At 36.2% G+C, this 21,951-nt stretch overlaps 1 protein-coding gene across 1 annotated transcript; it reads left to right on the forward strand.

The window, feature by feature from the left end:
* Positions 1–10,078: 10,078 nt before the first annotated feature.
* Positions 10,079–11,718, forward strand: LOC113325853. The gene is made up of 3 exons (XM_026573721.1): positions 10,079–10,322; positions 10,688–11,177; positions 11,325–11,718. The coding sequence occupies exons 1-3, from the start codon at positions 10,079–10,081 to the stop codon at positions 11,716–11,718; spliced, it is 1,128 nt and encodes a 375-aa protein (XP_026429506.1).
* Positions 11,719–21,951: the final 10,233 nt, after the last annotated feature.

Consider the following 21,951-nt stretch of genomic DNA (forward strand, 5'->3'; position numbering starts at 1 on the left):
TAGTCCAGTCCGAGCCAATTAGGTACAGATTAGTCCAAATATATGGAAAGTACACTAATAGCTTTATTTTACAATTTAGTTCAAATTTTTGCATTCTAGTCCAAAATTACTCACGACGATGCCAACAATTTTAATTAATATATAGATAGTTAAAAAATAATTTATCTTTTGAACCGCTCGTCCAAAATTTACAAACTTTATATATTCGGAAAGCTCTGTTCGAGAACTACAAAAAGAGTACCTGTATGAATATATAATTTTCACTTTTTAAATTTTTTAATTCACAGTAGAGTACAACTATGTACACATCGGCAAAAATACAGAAAATCCAACATTCATGATAGCAAGACTGCCACTATAGTCTGCACAGACTGACAAAGATTTCAACCAAGCCAAGCTCTAGCTGCATAATGGATGGTGTGCATAGGATGGTTTAGTAGTCAACCTGCAACCGGGACAAAACAATAAAGCATAAGAAACCGCAGCTTGAATAAGAAGTCATAACCTTTCACCAACAACCACATAAGAAACAAGCAAAGAAAGCGATCAAATGTAAAAAGTTACTGAGTTATTAACTTAAAGAGACACAATCGATTTGTGCTTAACTGCACAAACTTAATATGACATCAAACGATCTCAGTTTAGTGGTTTATTGCACTTTACCGAAAAGGAGATTATTAAATGAACCTGTTTCCACTTTCCACGGATCAATCACTAATGCTAAGAAATTATTAATAAAAGAAAAGAGTTTCCACTGTCATATCATATATGTACAAGAAATTAGCTTCACATAGGTATGGGTGATTACTGGTTAATTAACCGTCTTTGATAAGATCGCCTAGTCTGGGGGTGGCTTAAAGGTAAATAAGAAAAAATTAGGTCAAAATAAAAGCGTGGAGAAGAAGATAAAACTAAAAGGAAAACATAAGAAACTTAGGTCTTGCACCACTAAATCTGATTACAATGAAGATTAAAAAGATAAATACTGCTAGTTTTATACTGAAAATTCTTTTTCTAAGAGTCAATGTTTGTAAACCCATGATGTCGAAACATGGACTAATTAAACAAGTGCAATTCCAATACTTACACAGAACATGCAATATATCAATGAGACGAAACAATGGTGTACAACTATGTACACATCTACAAAAGACCAGAAAATATAACATTCATACTCATGAAACAGACAATATATCAATGAGACTGGACAAGTGTACAATTACGTACGCATCTATAAAAAATCCACACAATCCACCAGAAAAACAGGTCATAAATACATGAGATAGGAAAATGGTGTACAACTATGCACACATCTACCAAAACCTAGAAAATTCAACATTAATACTCATAAAACAGGCCATATATCAATGAGTCCGATACACTGGTGTACAAATGTACACATACAAAAACCTAGTAAATCCAAGAATCATACTCATAAAAAAGGTAATACATCCATGAGACATGACAATGGTGTACAACTATGTAAACATCCACAAAATCCAGAAAATCCAACATTCATACCCATAAAGCAGGCAATATATTCGTGAAATAAGACAAGGTGCACCAGTTTGTACACACATACAACTTGAATCTTGTACCGTAAGCACCAGTAATAACAACATAAACACCACTACATGCTTATAGCTGCAAACTACCAGGTATATGTATGAAGCAAAACTGTGAAATAATAAGCTAAAACAAATACATACCAACAAATATGAACCAAAGTTTTCCTTCCTGACAAATCATTCACATTTTGCAAACAAACTTGAAACATACTGGAGTTCTATACAACTTCCACAACACAAAAAATACAGTATCAACGAAAGAAAGAAGAACCATAACTTTGATACTTACAATAATTATATCATTGAACGATGCAAAGATCTGAGCAACTTCAAAAACAAACTCACCATCATATATAACAGGTCCATGGGAACAATTTCTTCCTTGAGATCTCTAATCTTCCTCCACAACTACAAAAATCCACACACAAAAAATTAGTATGTGTACAACTATGTGCACATTTATAGTCAGCATGTGTATACATATGTACACATTAACAACCAGTACGTGTACAACTATGTGGAAATTAATAATCAACATGTGTACACCTATGTACACATTAACAATTAACATGTGTACAACTATGTACACCAAAAACATGATTCCGACAATCTTAAAATCAAAAATAACTTCAAACTAATCGATACAGAGCATACTAGTGTACATATATGTACAACTCCACAGAAAGCTAAAAAATTCTAGCATGATACCCACATGACAGACCATCCATTCATCATAGAGCATACTAGTGTACAAACATGTACACCTCTACAAAACTCTAACTAATCCAACATCCACACCCACAAAATAGACTGTAAAATCATATAAGAGAGCTCAATGGTGTATAATTGTGTACACATCTACAAAAATACAACTAATCCAACGTCCACATCCAAAAGAACAGGTAATATATCATTGAGATAACACAATGGTGTACAACTATGTACACGTTTACAAAAATCCAACATCCATACCTACAAAACGTGCTATAACTCATCAATTTGTTCTTATTATAACATTAGCACAAGTGGGGATAGAAGCAAAAATGTTGAAGTTCCATTTCCTCCTTCAAATGGTTTTTTCTCAAGCTTAAGAAGCATAGTTATGATAAACCATTTTTTTATAGTTGTAGTTTTATGTTTATTATCCTCTTCTAGAAAACAAGTTTACTATTAAGTTAATACTGAATTTTTTTAGAGAACCCGTATTTACAGAAACTCAACCAGGTCTTTAAATGATCCATAAGAAGGTAAAAGAAGATAGCTAGATTAAAAGGTGAATAATCATTTAAACTAACCGGAAGAAAGGAACAATAATCATGAAAATTAACAAGTGTACAGTTATGTACACGCTTAAAATGAACATATGTACAAATTATGTACATCAACAATTGAAGAAATAAAATAAAAAAGTAAGGATGATATTATTAGGTAGGAAAAAATAAAAAAGTATCGTCATAGTGTGTTGAGATCAACCTGAATCACCTCAAGTAATGTTGGATTGCAAAAAAGAAATATATTTGTCAATTGAGAAGGTGCCTGGTTATGCAGAATCTATGGGAACATGGCTCAAATTGAGCATTTACCTTGGAGGTATAATAAATGCATCTCTCTCAGTCATTTTTATCATCCTAAACAATATCTTCCCAACCTAACATGTACTTGGATGCAACACTGATAGTCGTCTACCTTGGTTACTCCAATTAAACCAAATGAACACTATAATCTCTCAACATATAAACACTTGACTAAGACGTCATTTATCTAAAGTTTTTTAAACGCAATTCCACCTAGATAACCTATGTATTAAGACTGGGGTGGAGTCCACTTTGTTGGATCCTAGTTCCAAGACTTAATTTGTCAAAATGAAATGTTTTCTTATGGTATATATATGATTTTAAACCTAAAAAACATATCATTATAAATTAATTAATCATTTTTTAACTTATTAATGGTTAGCTAGAAACCAATTCCTATTAACTCTCTGCAAGAATACCACCAATTAACTTCTCAACCTCAAAAAATCTCCAATAAAGAATGGAATAAACTAATATGCACCGATCTAATTCGAACCATCGTTGACAGTATAATACTATCCTTCAATCTAATAATGGAAAACATAGCTAATCCGTAGAAATCATATAATAACACAAATATATGACTTACCAGTGGTAGGAATTTGTGTTACAATCTCTTCAAACTTGAGCAGTCTCACCAGCAGCATCAAAGACCGACCACCAAGATACGCATCTCTTTCTCAACAAATAACCAACAACTAGGTGAATGATAACCCCATGCTTTTTGTACTAAAGTGACTCCTTCAAATCTGTATGTAAGGGAATTAAGACTCAATGCATGAATAGTAGACGATCAACAAAAAAAAAACAAAGGATTCTCCACCAAAATTCAATAAACCTTGAATACATCTCATGCAAATTAAGAATTTCCTTAAACATGTTATTAATTTAACGGATCCAGGAACTTATACACAAAATGAACCACAAATACAAAATTGACTGATCAGAATAGGATCTGACAACCAATGAAAATAAAAACGAATACCTAAAAGTATTGCAAAAGAAATTGTAATAAGATTTCCCACGAAATGTTAAAAACAAACTGTTAATGTAAAATTTAACTGAATCTGAATAAGATTTGAATAAAAGTTTACTAGATCTGTTTGTTGTGAGTTATCTTCGAGAGGTTCTTGGGAGTTAAGAGAGAGGGGAAAGGTAGACAAGTTTAAAATGATCTAAACCAGATCATGAATTGAGAATTTTTTTTATCAAAATCCTATAAGACATGAGCAGATGGAGAGCTCTTTCTAGAGTTTCAGCATACGAAACCATAAAACGGAAAATGATTATGACGAAGGAATATCCCGATTTTATTTGATGGATACTTTTGTCATCAAAGAAAGCACATTTTGGATTAAATCGTTCAAAAATGGACCGACTCGTTCAGCATTTGGTAAATTTGGACCTCCAACTATTAGGCATGAAGTGACAGGACTAGAGTGTCCAAAGCCCAACTAATTTGAGATCAAATGTCAATTTCTACTATCCACTATATAGACTCGAACCGATTGGCTCTGCGTGGAGTTTTCTAGAACAGTTGAAGGGCATAAAGTGATAAAACTGGTGACAAAGAGAGTGTTTGCTGTTGATTGCTTAATTCATCCCTACAAATTCGATTCCATACATGAGTGATTAATCCAAATCAATCTAGGACTCCAAAGACTTCAACATCTCAGGCAATCATCCAAGAAATCATTGGTCACAGCACCTCTTCGATCTAATAAACCAAAACACCAAAAGGGCTCCAAGAAACATACCATCTCGTACCCTGTTTTTAGGGTTTATAATCTTGTGTTGTTTCGACCTTGATTGCTGTGTGTTTTGTATCTCGATCCAATAAAGCACCTGTCCCTCCACAAACCCCCATCCATCAATTCCACCTTTTTCTGTTTCTTCTTCTATAAATATGTACTCATTCATTTAGATTCCTGGATTCTGAATATTCAATTTTGATTCGTAACCTAGGTTTTTCATCGATTTAACAAAAAAAAATTGTTAAACCCCCAGTATTTGAAATGTTGGAATTCAAAACAATCAAGAAAAAAAGTGCGGATTTTTAGTTGTTAAAATTTCAAACTTGATGTTTTCTATTTTAATTTTAACGGGAAATGAAAAGAAGTAGAACAATATGGTATACATTCTGGTCATTTCCTACCCATCGTCCACCTGGTTTTTTTGGTTTTGGTTCCTAGTGTGATTTTAGATTAGGCAATCTATCACAGATTCAAAACTCCATCTTGATTTCCTGCATCTTTCATCAACGATCAACTGATAAATCACCTCAGCTTCTTAGTATAGATTCCAAAAAAATGATAAAGGAAGAAAAAATTCCATTGTAAAGTTTAGGTCTTAACTGAACATTTGTAGAAGATTTTCTTCGTATTACTAGACTAACAGAAGTTGATGGATAGCAACAGTTTGACCATTAGACCGTGTTGACAAACCGGGTCGATGACCCAAATACTATAACGGACAAATTTAGGACCTAAACACTAAAGGGTATCAAAATCCACGACCCAAACACTAATTAACTCTAAATTTTTCTCTATCATGTTTCATCCCAAAATTTGTTATAGCGGTCTTGAAATATACTCCATAATTCTTTTGCAGATACGGCATACGACAAATTCACCATCCTTAACTAGCCTCGCAATAAATCGTGTATACTCCATTAGACATTAGAATGAACTATATGACTTTTGGAGGCCAGCTTTTGGAGGATAAAAATCCATTATTTAGACATGACATTAGAAAAATCATGAACTATATGACTTGCTCTTCTCATGTACTTTTAACCTTCATGGCTACAGCAGTTGCAACAGAAATAGGATCACACGCTTAAAAAAAGAACAACAACCTAACGGTGAGACCTGTCTTGCGAACAAAGCAGTGACATGTATCGAATTATTGTTTCTTCGTATAGTTTGTATATGCACTTTGTGTTTTGGGTCCTAGACCGTGAGGCACCTAATGAAGGTAAAAACAGATGAACCCATATCAAATGGTTTTATTCCGTAGAACTATATCCACATTCTAAATAGTTATCGATAGGAGAAGTTGCTGAATCAATTAACATTGCTTCTTTGAAAAATCAAAGAGTTGAGAATCAAAAAATTAAAGTCATAAATAATTTATTAGTTGCTGAAACAATTAAGATTACTTCTTTGAAGAGCTATTAGAGCAAAGTACAAACTATATTATGAAAAAAATTGATATAATCCCGGCTATATTTCACAGTAAATGTAATATGTGTTTCCGAAGAAATTCTCATCACTTCACTTACAGTTAACTCTTTTCGCAAACCAAAAAAAGTGATATAATCAAATGGTTAATTCATTATTTATGATGGAAGTGGAGTAAAGCCAAACACAGTGTCATATGTACTAACACCTCAAGATTGTGTTTCACAAGTCAATATGTTTAGTTTCCTCCCATGTCTGAAAGTTTATACCCTGTCTCATCCCGAAACTTGGTACAGTTGTCTTGAAGGATACTGTCTTTGCATTTTATGTTATTCCACAAATTCACTCCCTTCACCATCTTAATTAACTCATTATCATCTTCTACTAGTGCTCACATAAACGGTTTATTTTTCGCAGTTCATCCTATATAAAGTTATAGGCTAGCTTTCATAGGACAAAAAACCAATAGGCATGAGAAAAATCATTAATCATGTGAGTTACACCTCTCATGATCTTTTAACATTCATGACTTAGAAAAATAAAAATAAAACCTATGCTGCAACCGAATGAAGACAACACGCTTAAAAAACCGAAAAGAAAAGAGAATGAACATTGGTGGGTAGGTCGCCACAGGTTGGTTAATCCAACTTCCAATATTACTATAAATAACACTCTCCTTGTTTCACAAAAAATTTCGAAGTGGAGAATGTAATCTACACTACCTCAATAATCTGAAGCAGTACCTAAACAAGAATCTCAAACACCAAAAGACACTCTCACTGATCTCTCTGATAAGCTTATACAACTGGAATCTGAACAATCTCCACTATCACCTACACTACTAATGGAAGTACCTAAACAAGTTTGATCTGGTATGTCATCCTCATAAGTCACGCTACATCTCCATGTCTTATGTCTTTGAGGCTTTACCTCAACCTATTCTACGCTTATTCCAAATATTAATTCATCACAATTGCCTCCCCATCAGTAGTCTCAATCCCAATATTTCTCTAATTTACCTAAGAAATTACAATAACAATCACAACACACTCCATCCCCAATCTATTTTTGTTAAGCATGCTTTAATAGGAATCATAATAAATCTTTGGTTTAATTCTCAGGGAAACTTTAGTCTACTCAACAAGCATAGATTAAACATATGTTTCAATTTCAATACCACATTCAAAATAAGCTACAAAAACATATTCCATCACATGTCTATGGTTTACTTGTCTTACTTTAATCATGAAAACATCACAACAAGAATTAACAAAGCCATCTGTTTTTCAAAAAACATCCAAATTGATAGTACTATAGTGTGCAGAATTGAAAACCCTCACATCCCTTTGCATGTTGTTGCTAACCTTACCTTTCTAGATAGATCTAGACTGCCCAGATACTCCTGCAGGTACTCTTGCAGGGACATGCTCAGCTGGAACTTCTGCAGTCTCTACTGGAGGTGCTGACCTGGCTCTGGTCCAACCTGAGGAGGATTTACTTCCCCAAAACCAGCATTTGCAATGGCACCAACCTCAGTAGAAATTCGGACAACCACGGGACACAACATGCCAAGTTGAGGGAATATCACATCCTGAGGAGGAGTGAGAATTGCAGCATTTCTACGAATTGCAGCTCTGACAGGATCAAGCATTACATTTGCAAAAAAGCCTTGTCGCACTCCACATACCACATATCGATCACCAACAAGTACCACACCTTAATTCACCACAAATGGCCCATGCCTGGGATGAGTGGAAAACAAAACCCAACCACCATCCACACCCCACATTGGATCAGCACTTGGAATTGGAGAAGGTTCTTGTTCCTCTTGGAAACCACCGGTAGGAGTTGTACAATCTTCAGCCTTAGAACCGCTTCCACTCCCAACTTCATGAACACTATTCCGAAATTCATACCTTCCTCCATCTCTCACTTGATCACTCCCACCTGCACTTCTAGCATTTCTCTGGCCATTTGGTGGAATGGTGGCTCTCTCAACATGAAACTAGACACGGTTGATGGGCCTCAGAGGTCTAAAATATAGGCCATATTATCTAAACGGAGCCCAAATACTCTTTGGCTTCTGTTTCTACACCGCTAGTCAAATGAATGCTCAACCACAACACAAAACCATCACAACAGAAAAAGGTAAAAAGAAAAACTTGTCTCTTAGCACTAACTCTCTCTGCTGTCGCAGGGTAAGCATCCAAGTACCGTTAGCCATCAAGCCTTCTTCCAGGCATGAATCTACATCTCCACAAGGGACGAAAACTTTCCTACACCCAGACACCAGAAGAGAAGCTAACTGCTTCAACATCAGTATCCTTCTGTTCCAGTTCCTCACCAGTACAATTATATGTTTAGTCATACCAAAGGTGAATTTGAAAACAACCAAGATTATATGCCCATGACTATTTTTCAAATTAAATCCTGTACCTTTCTTCTCCCTCTTGACCACTTATATATACTTCTTTACACATTCAGTGACCATTACCCCTCCAAATACTGCATATGCAAAACCTCTCCCTTCTCTCCCATGGGATTCAACTTCAAATTCCTCATCTGCAGCATTGGAACTTTGGTAAGAAAAATGAACATTGCTCTAAATATACATGAGGATCTGTTTCCAAAGGTATTTCTTAATCCTGACAATGTCAAAGCTAAACAACCACTAGACTGTAAATGGTCCTTTATTGGGAAATTATGTAACAATGTTCGTTTCCAAACTACTAGAGTCAACAACTTCATCAACGCTAACTGGGAGCTACTGAGTAGAGTTAGGGTAGATATCTGGAACATAAGAAGAAACTATTACATTCTCAGGCTTACTTATGAAGAAGACTATTCTATTTTGAGAAAAAGAGGCACTAGAGGTGTTTTTGACAAACTCATGATTTTGGTTGGAGTTGCAGTTGGGGGACCAGATTTGATTGATGAAGAACTCTTCTCAAAAGTCATGATCTGGCTTCTTATCAAAAGAATACCAAAACATATAATCCCTGATATAAGAGGAATTTTCAGACCAACTGGAGTTTATCAAGATGCAAAGAAACCTTATGGAAGGGATAGATTTGAAAAAGAATTGGAAGTAAAGCTTACAATTGATGTCACTAGACCTCTCAAATTTGGTATTGAAGCATTTGAAACCACTACTCTTTCTCACTGGATGGAAGTTGCTTATGGTATAAAATTCTGCAAAGTTTGCAAAATACTTGATCACCCAAGCCCTCTATGTCATGTTCCACCAAATCATCCCCAATCTCAACATCCCCATCTCCCAACCCCCCAACCATCTCCTCCTCCAAAAATTCATCAACAAAAAATTGTTCAAGATGGAAAGGATGTTATTTACAGGCCTTACTCTAATGCTGATGCTGCTGTTGAATTTGAAGTCAGAATGAAAATTTCAAAAAGACTAGAGCTTGAAAAATCCATAGAAAACATTGCTACAACTTCCAACATCCCTATCATCTTTGGAGGTCAATCAACACCAAATGAAGAACAAGATACCCCCCACCCAGATGTTCTAGCATGTCACATTAGAAACAAAAAACTTGAATTGTCCAAAATAATTATAGGCACCTACAAGAAAAACCTTCCAAGGATGGAAACTGCTGCTAGAACCAGAAACCCCACCCCCACTGAAAACATTAACTCTCAAATTATAGTCACTTAGGCTATCTTTCCTGCTTCTCCTCCTCAAAATCCATTTCCCTTCAATTCTCTACCCACTCTAGCCCAAATTAAGACAAGAATGGAGGTTGAATTGGCTAAAAAGAAGAAGGAGGCTTGGAAGGCTAAGAAGAAAGCTCATGATTTTGAAACTGACCATAATCCTCTGATGACTACAATGATGGAACCCAAAAGAAAGAAGCCTTCTCATTATGAAGATGACAGGAATATCAACTCTACTGTCTCTGATAGTCTCAAAAGATTTAAGGACCATGATGATCTTTATGCTGAGCAGCTGGGCACTAATACAATCTTGTTGGCTAATGGTGACTTGGGCAGCTCCTCCTCTGAAGAAATGGTACAACTCTCCCTCACTAATCATAAGTTTCTTTTGTTTTATCAGTTCATCAGGTTATCTTTCCAAATTTATAACACTCCTTGCTATGATAATATTTCTATAAAGGCTTACTTACAAATATTCTAATGTGTCATACTTCTGAAAATTCTTTACCTCTTTGGCATAGAATTTTCAAGGATTAGGAACAAAGGATGCTAAGAAGTATCTGAATGACATGTTAAATAAGCTGAACCCAGATATCATCTTTCTATCTGAAACAAAACAAAAACAAGAAAAGCTAAAAAAAAACTATGATTGAGGTTAATGTCAACAACTATTGGTTTGTTAACCCAGGGGGGACAAGTGGCACTGCTGGTGGCTTAGCCTTGATATGGAAGAGTAATCTGAATGTTGAAATAACTGATTTCTCCCTAAACCATATCAATGCTATAGTCAGGCCTGCTAATGGTCCACCTTGGATATTCACTGGCTATTATGGTAGCCCTTATGATTTCAATAGCAAAGTTGAGTCCTGGAAAATGTTGGATAAAACTGTTGCTAACAACCAATTACCTTGGTTGGTTATTGGTGATTTCAATTTCATTCTCCATGACACTGAAAAGTTTAGTACTCAACCAATTGATGATAATGAAGATGTCTTTTTTAACAACATGATTTTGGATCTGGATTTAGTGGATCTGGGCACCACTGGCTGCCCATTCACTTGGTCAAACAAGAGAAGTTGTCATGCTCTCACTGAACAAAGATTGGATAGAGGGCTAGCAACTGAAAGTTGGCTACTTCTATATCCTAATACCTCCATCTCAAATATGCTGCATATTGGGTCTGATCACAACCTCATCCTCTTAAATTCAAATCCCAATTAGAAAATTGGTAAAATCCCATTCGAGTTCTTTGGTCCTTGGTTGGATCATGAGGACTGTAATAAAATCATAGCTGAATGTTGGGGTAAAAATCTTTCTGGTTCTAGTGCTTTCCTCATAGCTAGAAGACTTAAAGATATCAAACTCAAACTTAGAGTCTGGAACAAGGAAGTTTATGGCAATATCAAAACCAACATAGATGAATGCAAACAACATCTTCATTGGCTTCACAACAACTACTTCAGACATGATCAGAGTCAAGCTCTGGATCTAGCTAGAAAGCATCTAAAGGATTGGCAGGACATTGAAGAAAAGTTCTGGAAAACAAAGAGTAGAGATCAATTCATAAAGCTTGGTGATCAGAACACTAACTACATTCACAGAACTACCAAGAGTAGAAATAGGAGAAACAAGATTGATAAAATTCAAGACAATAAAGGAGCCTGGATAACAGATTACCAGGAAATTAAGAACTGTTTCATGCACACATCATTTCTCTAATATGGCTACAGCTGAAAACCCAATAATTAACCCAGAAATTATCAACCTAATACCTACTACCATTACCACAGATGACAACATTATGCTAAACAGAGCACCAGATTACAATGAGGTTAAGTCCACCTTTTTCAGTATGGAAAAGGATAAAGCTCCAGGACCAGATGGTTCCCCTCCCAACTTCTTTCAAGCCAATTGGGAGCTAATTGGAAATGACATTGTCAAAATGGTCTAACATTTCTTTATCTCTGATCATATGCTCAAAGAGATGAATTTCACCTTTATTTCTCTCATTCCTAAAGTTGATAATCCTACATCCCTAAGCCACTTTAGACCTATCAGTCTTTGTAACACTGTTAGAGCATAGCTCGGTCGACCTCGCATGCGTTGCTATCTCAAGCATGTTTGTCAATGTTAGTGATCAAAACTATGAGTCTTGATTTCTAGCCTACATAGCTAAGTCTCGGACTAGGATAGAAAAGTGTAGTTGAGCTCAAGGACTTCATGGCGATTCATCATGCAATGACGAAGATGTACTCAAGGAACCGTGGAACTTCATCAACAAAAAGGTATGTGGAGACTTGAACATATCTATCACTCAAAAGTCTATCTCTTCTATCTCCTACTTCTTATTAGACAAAATTCGTATGCTATATAGACTGGATCATACACATTTGATATTTTGAGCCGAGTATGTCTCGCCTATCTATATCTCTAAATCATGTGTTGGTAAAGCGTTTCGCTTTGATCAAGTTTATTTTCACCTAGTGACGAAAGTCATGAAAAGTTTCAATTACTTTGAGAATTGCTCTGACGCGAAACGATCTGTGAATAACGACTATATAACGTCCTCTGAGAATGTCTCAATGATTGGAATGAGAGTTTAGATTACATAACCATGTATTCCTTAATCCGAAGTTTTCGAACTTTGTTGATTGAGAGAAACCGGAGGAATTGGCTTTGCAAGTCCGCGAACCCAGTCCGCGAACTGACGGAAGTTCTTGTACTGATAATTTCTGCTGGGATATTCCAAAAACTCATTTGCGTGTAAGTCCGTGAACTCAGTCCGCGAACTGGCGAAAGTCTCTTTGCCGAGATTTTCTGCTGAGTTTGGAAAACTCCACCGGTTGTCTTAAGTCCGCGAACTTGTTTGTGAGCTTAAGAGGTGATGATCTAAAGATGTGCTCTGAACATGAAACTTAAATTACTAAGGAATGATTAATGAAAACCGTGGCTATAAAGTTCATGAGACGATTCAATCGAATCGAATCATCTTTGTTTCAATTGTGTCTTGTGTTGTTACATAAGATCTCATAGCAATTGAACAACTCACTAACTAGTTCATTTGAGTCAATTGAACTAGTTATGGTGAAGAAGAACAAGGTTAATATGAAATGCTCATATGGTTAACCTTTTGGGTTACTATGTTAAACCAACATACACGTACATGTTTGGGCATGGTTTTCACAAACCCAGTAGACGTCTACCCAAGTGTGTGTGACAAGCTAAGTTTTTGATCTAACGGTTGAGAAATATTAGCTTGAATCTAAATCAGGTTTTCATCTAACGGTGAATATGGATTTCTTTGTAACTAAGGAAAAACTCTGATTTGAAGGCTATATAAAGGAGATATCTAGCATTGTGCAAAACTAATCCCCACACGTCTTTGTGATAGTAGTGTGCTCGCTAGAGTCGATTCTCCTTTAACCTTTGGTTTTCTTCTCTAAAACCAGGTTAACGACTTAAAGACTTCATTGGGATTGTGAAGCCAGACCGATAATACTTTTATCGTAGTTGTGTGATCTGATCTTGCATATTCTATCATACGAGTAAAATATTTGATTTTCTTGAGATCGTGAGAGTTCTCCGATAGGCAAGATAAAGAAGTCACAAACATATTCGTCTCACTATTTGTGATTCCTCGACAAACCGCCTGTATAGTCAGGAAGGATTGTAGAGAGGTGATTGATTAATCTAGGCTGTTCTTCGTGAATATAAGACCGAATTATCAATTGGTTCCTGTTCACTTTGATATCATATCTTAAGACGGAACAAAACCTAGGGTTTATCTGTGGGAGACAGATTTATCCTTTGATAGACTTTTCTGTGTGAGACAGATTTGTTTATTATCAAGTCTGCGATTTTGGGTTGCAACAACTCTTGGTTGTGGGTGAGATCAGCTAAGGGAATCAAGTGCGCAGTATCCTGCTGGGATCAGAGGCGTAGGAGTACAACTGTACCTTGGATCGGTGGGAGAATGATTGGGGTTCAACTATAATCCAATCCGAAGTTAGCTTGGAGTAGACTAGTGTCTGTAGCGGCTTAATACAGTGTGTATTCAATCTGGACTAGGTCCCGGGGTTTTTCTGCATTTGCGGTTTCCTCATTAACAAAACTTCTGGTGTCTGTGTTATTCTCTGGATGTTATATACAACTAGAGTCGTTAATCTTCTATATGATCAACCTAACGAATCCACTATAGAAAATTTGGTTCATCTCCTGGATGATTTTTTAACATAGGGTCGTCATTGGTTTCCATTTAACCATTAACGACTCTAGTTATCAAAATAAATATGTTCTCTCTGTATTAATTTCTATAAGGGTCGTTAGTATGTTATTTCATTTACTTAACGACACTTTCACTGAGAGGGGAAAATCCAACTATCTCATTTAGGGTCGTTATTCTGCTAGATTTAAAGCTGACGACCCATACTGTGGCACAATATATAATCTTGTCTGCCTTAGGGTCCTAAATTTTTCTAACAAAGATACTTGTAAACATCTTTCTAAAATCTTATGAAAATAAAGTAGTTTCAACAAACCATCCAAACCAAACACATAAGTAGTTTCAATAAACCATCCAAACGAAACACATAAGTTGTTTAAACAAAAACATAAGTTCAAGTCATAAAGCAAAATTACACATAAGTTCAAGTCGACGGTAACATCTCCTCACTCAAGACCACCATCTCGACCTCGACCTCCTCTTTACCTCCCTGATCGGGAAACTCTGCGTCTTCTCTTAGGAGGACCCTGAGTTGCACTTCCCCCTAGGGAACCACCATCTTCTCTAGCACCTTTTTCATCATTAGGTTGGCTACATTTCCCCTGTTCAGCACGTTCTTCGGCTAGCTGGCTACGTGTTTTCCGGGTCCTCTTACCTTCCTTAGTCATCTCAGCAGACATCTTCTTTGTATTGGGATTTTCAACGTGCGTCATGTGATCAGCGTACCGACGTTGCTTCACAGGATCAAACACTTCCCCTTTTCAGCCGAGCAACACAATGCCTTAACAAAAAGCTTCATTCGTTCCCTCTATATGCATTCAAACACCAATTCACATTAACTAACTTATATTTGTATGTAGATGAATAACACAATTATAAAAATAAATAGTCACCACTAGTTTAAGAATGGTAGTATCATCTCTAGTGTCATCTTGAGAAGCAGAGGTGGATTCCATGTTGGTCCTCCTACCCGTAGTCTGATCTATTCGTATCACCCTACCATGGGAGAAGCCTTTGTATCATTCATAGTAATCTGTTTTTGCCTCGTGACCTTCATGCGCATGCACCCAATATGTTATGTCTACTAGGCTAGAGTGCCTATTATTCCAATTCTTGACATCAGTTGCAGGTTCATAAACCACCTTTATGTCCGAGTTGTCAGCCAAACATTTGTCCAACTTGTGCTTGAACGGAGGTACATAGTCGTCATCGGGTGAATCTTGAATAAACCAAAGTGGACGCATGATTCTCATCGGGTTGTACATTGAAAAACCGTCAGGGTGAAACAAAGGGCCATGGTAATACACGACATCTTCCATTGCGCCAACTCTACCATCCTTGTACGGAGTAAAGATTACCTCTTTCGCCGTGATATTGTCAAGTTTTTGACGCATTTCTATCAGCGCATCAGTTTGTTCCTTATCCTGAGAACCGGTGAACAACCAACGGGTTCCTGTTGGACTACCTTTGGTCCAATCTAGGTTTAGTTCCACGTCTTCATTATCTTTGAACAGTGACGGGAAATGATCATAAATTCAAACCTATAACAACCAAAGTTGAAAATTTTAAAACTATGAAATAAACATAAAAAGATCAAAGGAAATAAACGTACAAAAAGAAGACAACTTTCATCAATCCAAATACCTGGATTAGAGAGAAATTCCCATTAATTTGAGAAGTTCGTTCGCGAGATTCCTGGGAAAGCTGACCATTCAAATGTGCAACTATGGCAGTCCCCCAAGAGTACTTGTTCACATCTTCCAAGGGATCCAAAAGCTGAAGAAGGTTGGCGATGACCCTTTTACCTTTGATGTCAGGAAATACAACCGACGCAAGTACGTACAACAAATACGCAGCCGCCGCATAACGACATTCCATATCAGAGAGACCTTTATTTTTTTCCTTCTCTTCTATCCCAGAAAACATCTTCCAAATCTCTACAAGTTTGAACTCTTTCTTCGCGTACTTACTTCCCGGCACGAAAAGCCCATCAGTCGTCTTTTTATCCCATCCAAACAAGTTCTTGGTTCATACATAAATTTCATCCCAACTAGGCCTTCTCTTGAACTTCTCACTGGTTGATTTACCTTCGACCTGCAACCCTAATATCTGTTTTGCATCATCAGGAGTCAATGCCATCTCTCCAAAAGGAAATTGGAACGCGTCGACTTCAGCGTAATACCTTTCACAGAAACTAGATACTGCGACCTTTTCATACGAAATCACAGAGTTCACAACGACATTGTACAAAACGGAGTTTTCAACATAGTCTCTAACTCTTGCACATTCACCTACTAGCGACCACAAGTCCGTTTTCTTAAAAGAATATTGGTGTCTGAAAATACGTGTGTCATTCTTATGATCCTACAAAACATAAACAAATAAATATTAAAAAAAAATAGAAAGTTAACATCAACTAATCAAATAGCAAGCAAAGTTGGGATTCTAACGATTGTCTCATAGATGGTATGCGGCCACGATCCAGGATATCCAAATAGAACTTTGCCGCCATCTCTAGGTTCTCCTCTAGGCTTACCACTTCGAAGAGGAGACAACATCAAATGAGGATCGGGAACGTGTCTCACGCTGGGTGCAATATCTGTTCCATCCTTCTTAACCCTCTTTACCGGCTTCGGATTTGCAATCTCTTCCTCATGTTCTACATTCTTTTTACCATCATCATCATCTTCATCCTCCTCATCACCACCATTATTACCTTCATCCCCTTCATCCTTTTCATCATCCTTATCACCAGCATTGTTAGAGCATTGCTCGGTCGAACTCGCATGCGTTTCTATCTCAAGCATGTTTGTCAATGTTAGTGATCAAAACTATAAGTCTTGATTTCTAGCCTACATAGCTAAAGGTCTCGGACTAGGATAAAAAGTGTAGTTGAGCTCAAGAACTCCATGACAATCATCATAAAAGATGAAGGACTACTCAAGGAACTGGTGGATCTTCATCGACTAAAAGGTATGTGGAGACTTGAACTTATCTGTCACTCAAAAGTATATCTATTCTATTTCCTAATCTTGAGACAAAAGTCGTTTTGATATATAGACTTTCATTATGCACATCTGCTATTTCGAGCCGAATTTATCTCGCCTATCTATTTCTCGAAATATGTGTTGGTAAGCTTTCGCTTTAGCCGAATTCATCTTTACCTAGTAACGAAAGTCATGTTATGTTTCAATCACTTTGAAAATTGCTCTGACAAAAAATGGTCTTTGAATAATGGCTATATCCGTCCTCTGAGAATGTTTCAATGATTGAAATGAGAGTTTAGATTACATAACCGTTGATAGGATATAAGTATTGTTATGGAAACACATACATGTTTAAGTCCTTATTCCTTGAACCAAAGTTTGCGAACTTTGTTGATCAAGAGAAATGGAAGTGGAGTGAGCCAAGTATGCAAACTGGCGGAAGTTCTCGACCCGAGAATTTCTGCTGGAGTTTGTGAACTCCTTCCATGAGCTTAAATCCGCGAACCCAGTCCGCGAACTTGAGCAGGTTATATCTAAAGTCGGTTGTTCTTGAACTAATGTTTAAATAAACTAAGGAATGCCTTTGCAACCCGTGGCTATAAAGTTCATGAACTGATTCGAGTGAATCAAACTGATTTTGCTTCGATTATGTCTTGTGTAGTTACATAAGATCTAAGCAATTGAACAACTCTCTAACTAGTTTATCTGAGTCATTTGAACTAGTTTTGGTGAAGAAGAATATGGTTGATATGAAAGTAATCATATGGCTAACCATTTGGTTGACTTGTTGAACCAACAAATGTTAATGTTTGGGTACGGTTCATAAACCCAAAATTGGACATTTCATTTGTGTGTGACAAGCTAAGTTTTCGATCTAACGGTTGAGAAATATTAGCTTGAATCTAATCAGGTTTTAATCTAACGATGAATATTGAATGCTTTGTTACTAAGCTAACGTTGATTGCAAACCCTGATTTGAAAGTGTATATAAGGGAGGACTCTAGCAACTGGGAAACCTAATCCCCACACATTCTGTGTGATACTAGTTGTGTTGAGCTAGAGTTGATTCTCCTTTAACCTTTGGTTTCTTGTTCTAAACTAGGTTAACGACTTAAAGACTTCATTGAGATTGTGAAGCCAGACCGATACTGCTTTTCTTGTAGTTGTGTGATATTATCTTGCATCTTCTATCATTACGAGTACGATTGTAATAATTGGCTCGAGATTTTATATCTCCGATAGGCAAGATTGAAAAGAAGTCACAAACATCTTCGTCTCATCGTTTGTGATTCCAAAAAAAATTTTCGCTGCGTCGATTAAGATTATTATGAGGTGATTGATAATACTAAGATGTTCTTCGGGAATATAAGTCTGGTATTATTGATTGGTTCATGTTCGCCTTGATTTATCAAAAGACGTGGGAGACAGATTTATCTATTACCGTAGACTTTTCTGTTTGATAAAGATTTGTTTATTAAAGTCTTCGACTTTGGGTCGTAGAAACTCTTAGTTGTGTGTGAGATCAGTTAAGGGAATTAAGTGCGCAGTATCCTGCTGGGATCAGAGGCGTATGAGTATAACTTTACCTTGGATCAGTTTGAGATTGGTTGGTGTTCAACTACAGTCCAGACCGAAGTTAATTTGGAGTAAGCTAGTGTCTTTAGCGGCTTAATACAATGTGTGTTCAATCTGGACTAGATCCCTGGGGTTTTTATGCATTTGCGGTTTCCTCGTTAACAAAATTTTTGGTGTCTGTGTTATTTCAGTTTCCACATTATGTTATTTTATCTTTATAATTGAAATAATACAGGTTGTGCGTTAGTTCAATCAATTAGAATATCCGACCTTTTGGTTTTTGATTTAAATTAATTGACACTTGGATATTGGTCTTTGGTACAATCCAAGTTATCTCTCTTTGATAAAGACTCGCAGATTTCTATTTTCTTGAGTAAAGATCAAATCGAGAGATTGAGATATAAACTCTTTGATATACTTTTCATTGATTGAGTCTAACTGTCTAGTTGATTCTCATAAAAGTATATCGGAGTTTGTCCATACAGATTGCTAAGCGAAATATTGGGTGTGGTTGTTAGACCCCGCTTTTTCAATTGGTATCAGAGCAGGCAAAAACGTTTAAGACCTTACAAGTCTGTGTTTGTGGCAATATGAGTCTGAGGGCAGGATCTCTTTTACTCATACCAAGATGTCTTCTAAAGCTTTTAACTATGCCAAATGTCTTGGGAATACCTCGAAGGATTACTCCTTAGATGATTCTTCCGAATCCCGAGGTAAGAAGATTGTTTCATCCTGTGATGGCATATCTCTCTCCGATGAGACATTGAGCACTATGGCAAAAGCTGAAATCAAGCTCACCAGAATCTCAAAAAACACTGCTGAGATTACTGATTTTCAGGATCATGATCAGCTTATTGATGAATTTGAAAAATCTCTTGATCGAGAACATGAACTCTACAACATCATTGAATCTTTCTCTAAAAATATTGAAAAACTTCTCTAAGAAACTACTCAACAGCGTGAAAAGATTAGTGTTCTTGAAGATATTTTTAAGGAAGACTCAATTAGAGAGAAACGTTTGATCGAGACTCATTCATCAGATCTTAACAGACTTCGTGTTTAAAAAGAGAAACTAGAAGCATCTCTTACTCTAGCTCATGAACAGTGTAAATCCTTGGAAAAAGAAAACTCTGTCTTAAAGAGAAATATTATGTACGTACTAACTCTCATGAGTTACAGTACATGACGAAATGTTCTCCAGAAGAAGATTGTGTCAAGAAAAGTTTGCATAACTTACAATCTTCTCACATGGCTATGAAGTTAAAACAGGTGCCAATTGTTGCTTCTCCTCCATGAACCTGTACTTTATGTGGGAAAAAGAATCACTATGCCATCCATTATTTTTCCAGAAAGAAACAAATTTCTAAACTTCATAATTTGCTTCTTTACACTGTCAATGGGATAAGTAGTCCATCGACTACTGCAGTGAATCGCATGCCCACAGAAAACCAGATACCTTATAAACGTGATCTCTTTCTTAGAAATCATCACATGAATCATATGATTTCTAGTAGTATAAATTCTTGTACTGCATACAAAAGCATTCCTTGTATTTATAAGAATGTTTCTGGTAAATCTAAGTCTAGAAAATGGATTCTTATCTATTCTGATCCTCTTGAACCAGTTGCAAGAGGTCCTAGATTTAGTCCTCAGAAAAAACCTTCTGACGGATATGTTAAACACACCATGTCTTACTCTTCTGGGATGAAAGACAACCAAAGAAAGGCGAAGAACACAAAGATCAAACTACCAGATGATATGTACAACTCCTTTCTCGATGATCATAATGGGATTAATTTCCACTTTACCACCTGATTCCAGGTATTCTTTTCCTTGTTTCTAACTTGAGAGGTACAAGGAAAATTATTGAGAAATACTCAAGTATGTTGTATATTATTTTCTTTCTGTTTTAAGTTTTCTTTGTGTTGATGGTACATAAACGTCCGCGTCCTCCTCATGTGAGTTCTTAGGGTTTCCAAACTGTGTTTACCAACACATATATATTACTTTGTTGGGTTTTCCTTTCCTTAACAAAAATAATATGGAAAACTCTGCAAAATCTCAAGATATTGTGCATCTTGATATGGATGAAGACACTCAAGGACGTGAGTCAATTCAGGAGCTGGTTCTAAAGACGATGCTTGAAAGAAAGGGTCACAACTCCTGGATTGATGATTCTATCAAGGATTTAACTCGTTTTCAAAACGATTCAAAGGTCGAGTTTGAAAATCTGCAACTGCAAATAAACCAACTCCTAGATGGTCAGGCCAGAATCCTTGCAAATCAGAATATTCTGACACGGAATCAAAAGAAGCTCATCATGGACTGCACCAAGGATAGACAACTTGCTCGGGTTATTGCTCGCAAAGTTAGTGTTCTAACTCATGAACATGGTGTGTCTACAGTCAAGAGAATAAAGGAAATCATTGATACCTTCTTTGATGGATTCATTGAAAGATATGAGGTTCTCAACGAACTTTGATTTTCTCCTTTATTTGCCTAGTAAATCTTCTTTTTTCTGTTTTTGTTTAGAAGAATAACTAGAGGTTGGAATAGCCTTTATTGTGATTACACATAGCTATGTCCAACATTTTTATCTTCATGATTTTAGATTTATTAGTCTAAATTCTAAATCGTTTGGAAGATGATTTTTGCAGTATTAATCTTTATGGTTTTATACATTGCAATATTGTTATGGGATATGTGCGTTTGCGTCCGTGAACTTGATTGTCCCATACTTTGTCAAAAGTAAAGTCGCTTATGATCGATATTCATGTATTGGTTAAAGAATGAATGGAATTTTGACAAATACAAAAGTTAAGCCTATATTGTCAATTATTGATGGAAGATAGGTTAAAATCTTTTGTTTGCAAGGATTATGTCTATTGTATATCGTTATGCAAATAGTGATGAAAATAGAATGAATCCTTGTGTATTCCGCAGTAATTGATCTTCCTTGATCGATATTTTATGTATTACTGTGAGGCTCCGTAAAAGTGTCTTATGTTGAGCATTAAACAACCAAGTTGATTATTTTTGATTAGTTATGTTGTTGTTCCATAAGGTACTTTATGTCGAGCATTTTGAACTAAATTAATCATCTTGTTTGGTTATTTAGTTATGACTCCATAAGTCTTCTTATGTTTGAGCATTCATGACTGGGTTGAT

This window comes from Papaver somniferum, unplaced genomic scaffold (assembly GCF_003573695.1).
Source record: "Papaver somniferum cultivar HN1 unplaced genomic scaffold, ASM357369v1 unplaced-scaffold_0, whole genome shotgun sequence".
NCBI classification, from domain to species: domain Eukaryota; kingdom Viridiplantae; phylum Streptophyta; class Magnoliopsida; order Ranunculales; family Papaveraceae; genus Papaver; species Papaver somniferum.

Excerpts from the sequence above, each read along its gene's own strand:
- LOC113325853 (XM_026573721.1), top strand. The coding sequence starts at position 10,079 with ATGGAGGTTGAATTGGCTAAAAAGAAGAAGGAGGCTTGGAAGGCTAAG. Across the intron at positions 10,323-10,687 it reads TACAATCTTGTTGGCTAATG|GGGGGACAAGTGGCACTGCT; the intron begins GTGACTTGGGCA and ends TTGTTAACCCAG. Across the intron at positions 11,178-11,324 it reads TCAAATATGCTGCATATTGG|TGCTTTCCTCATAGCTAGAA; the intron begins GTCTGATCACAA and ends TTCTGGTTCTAG.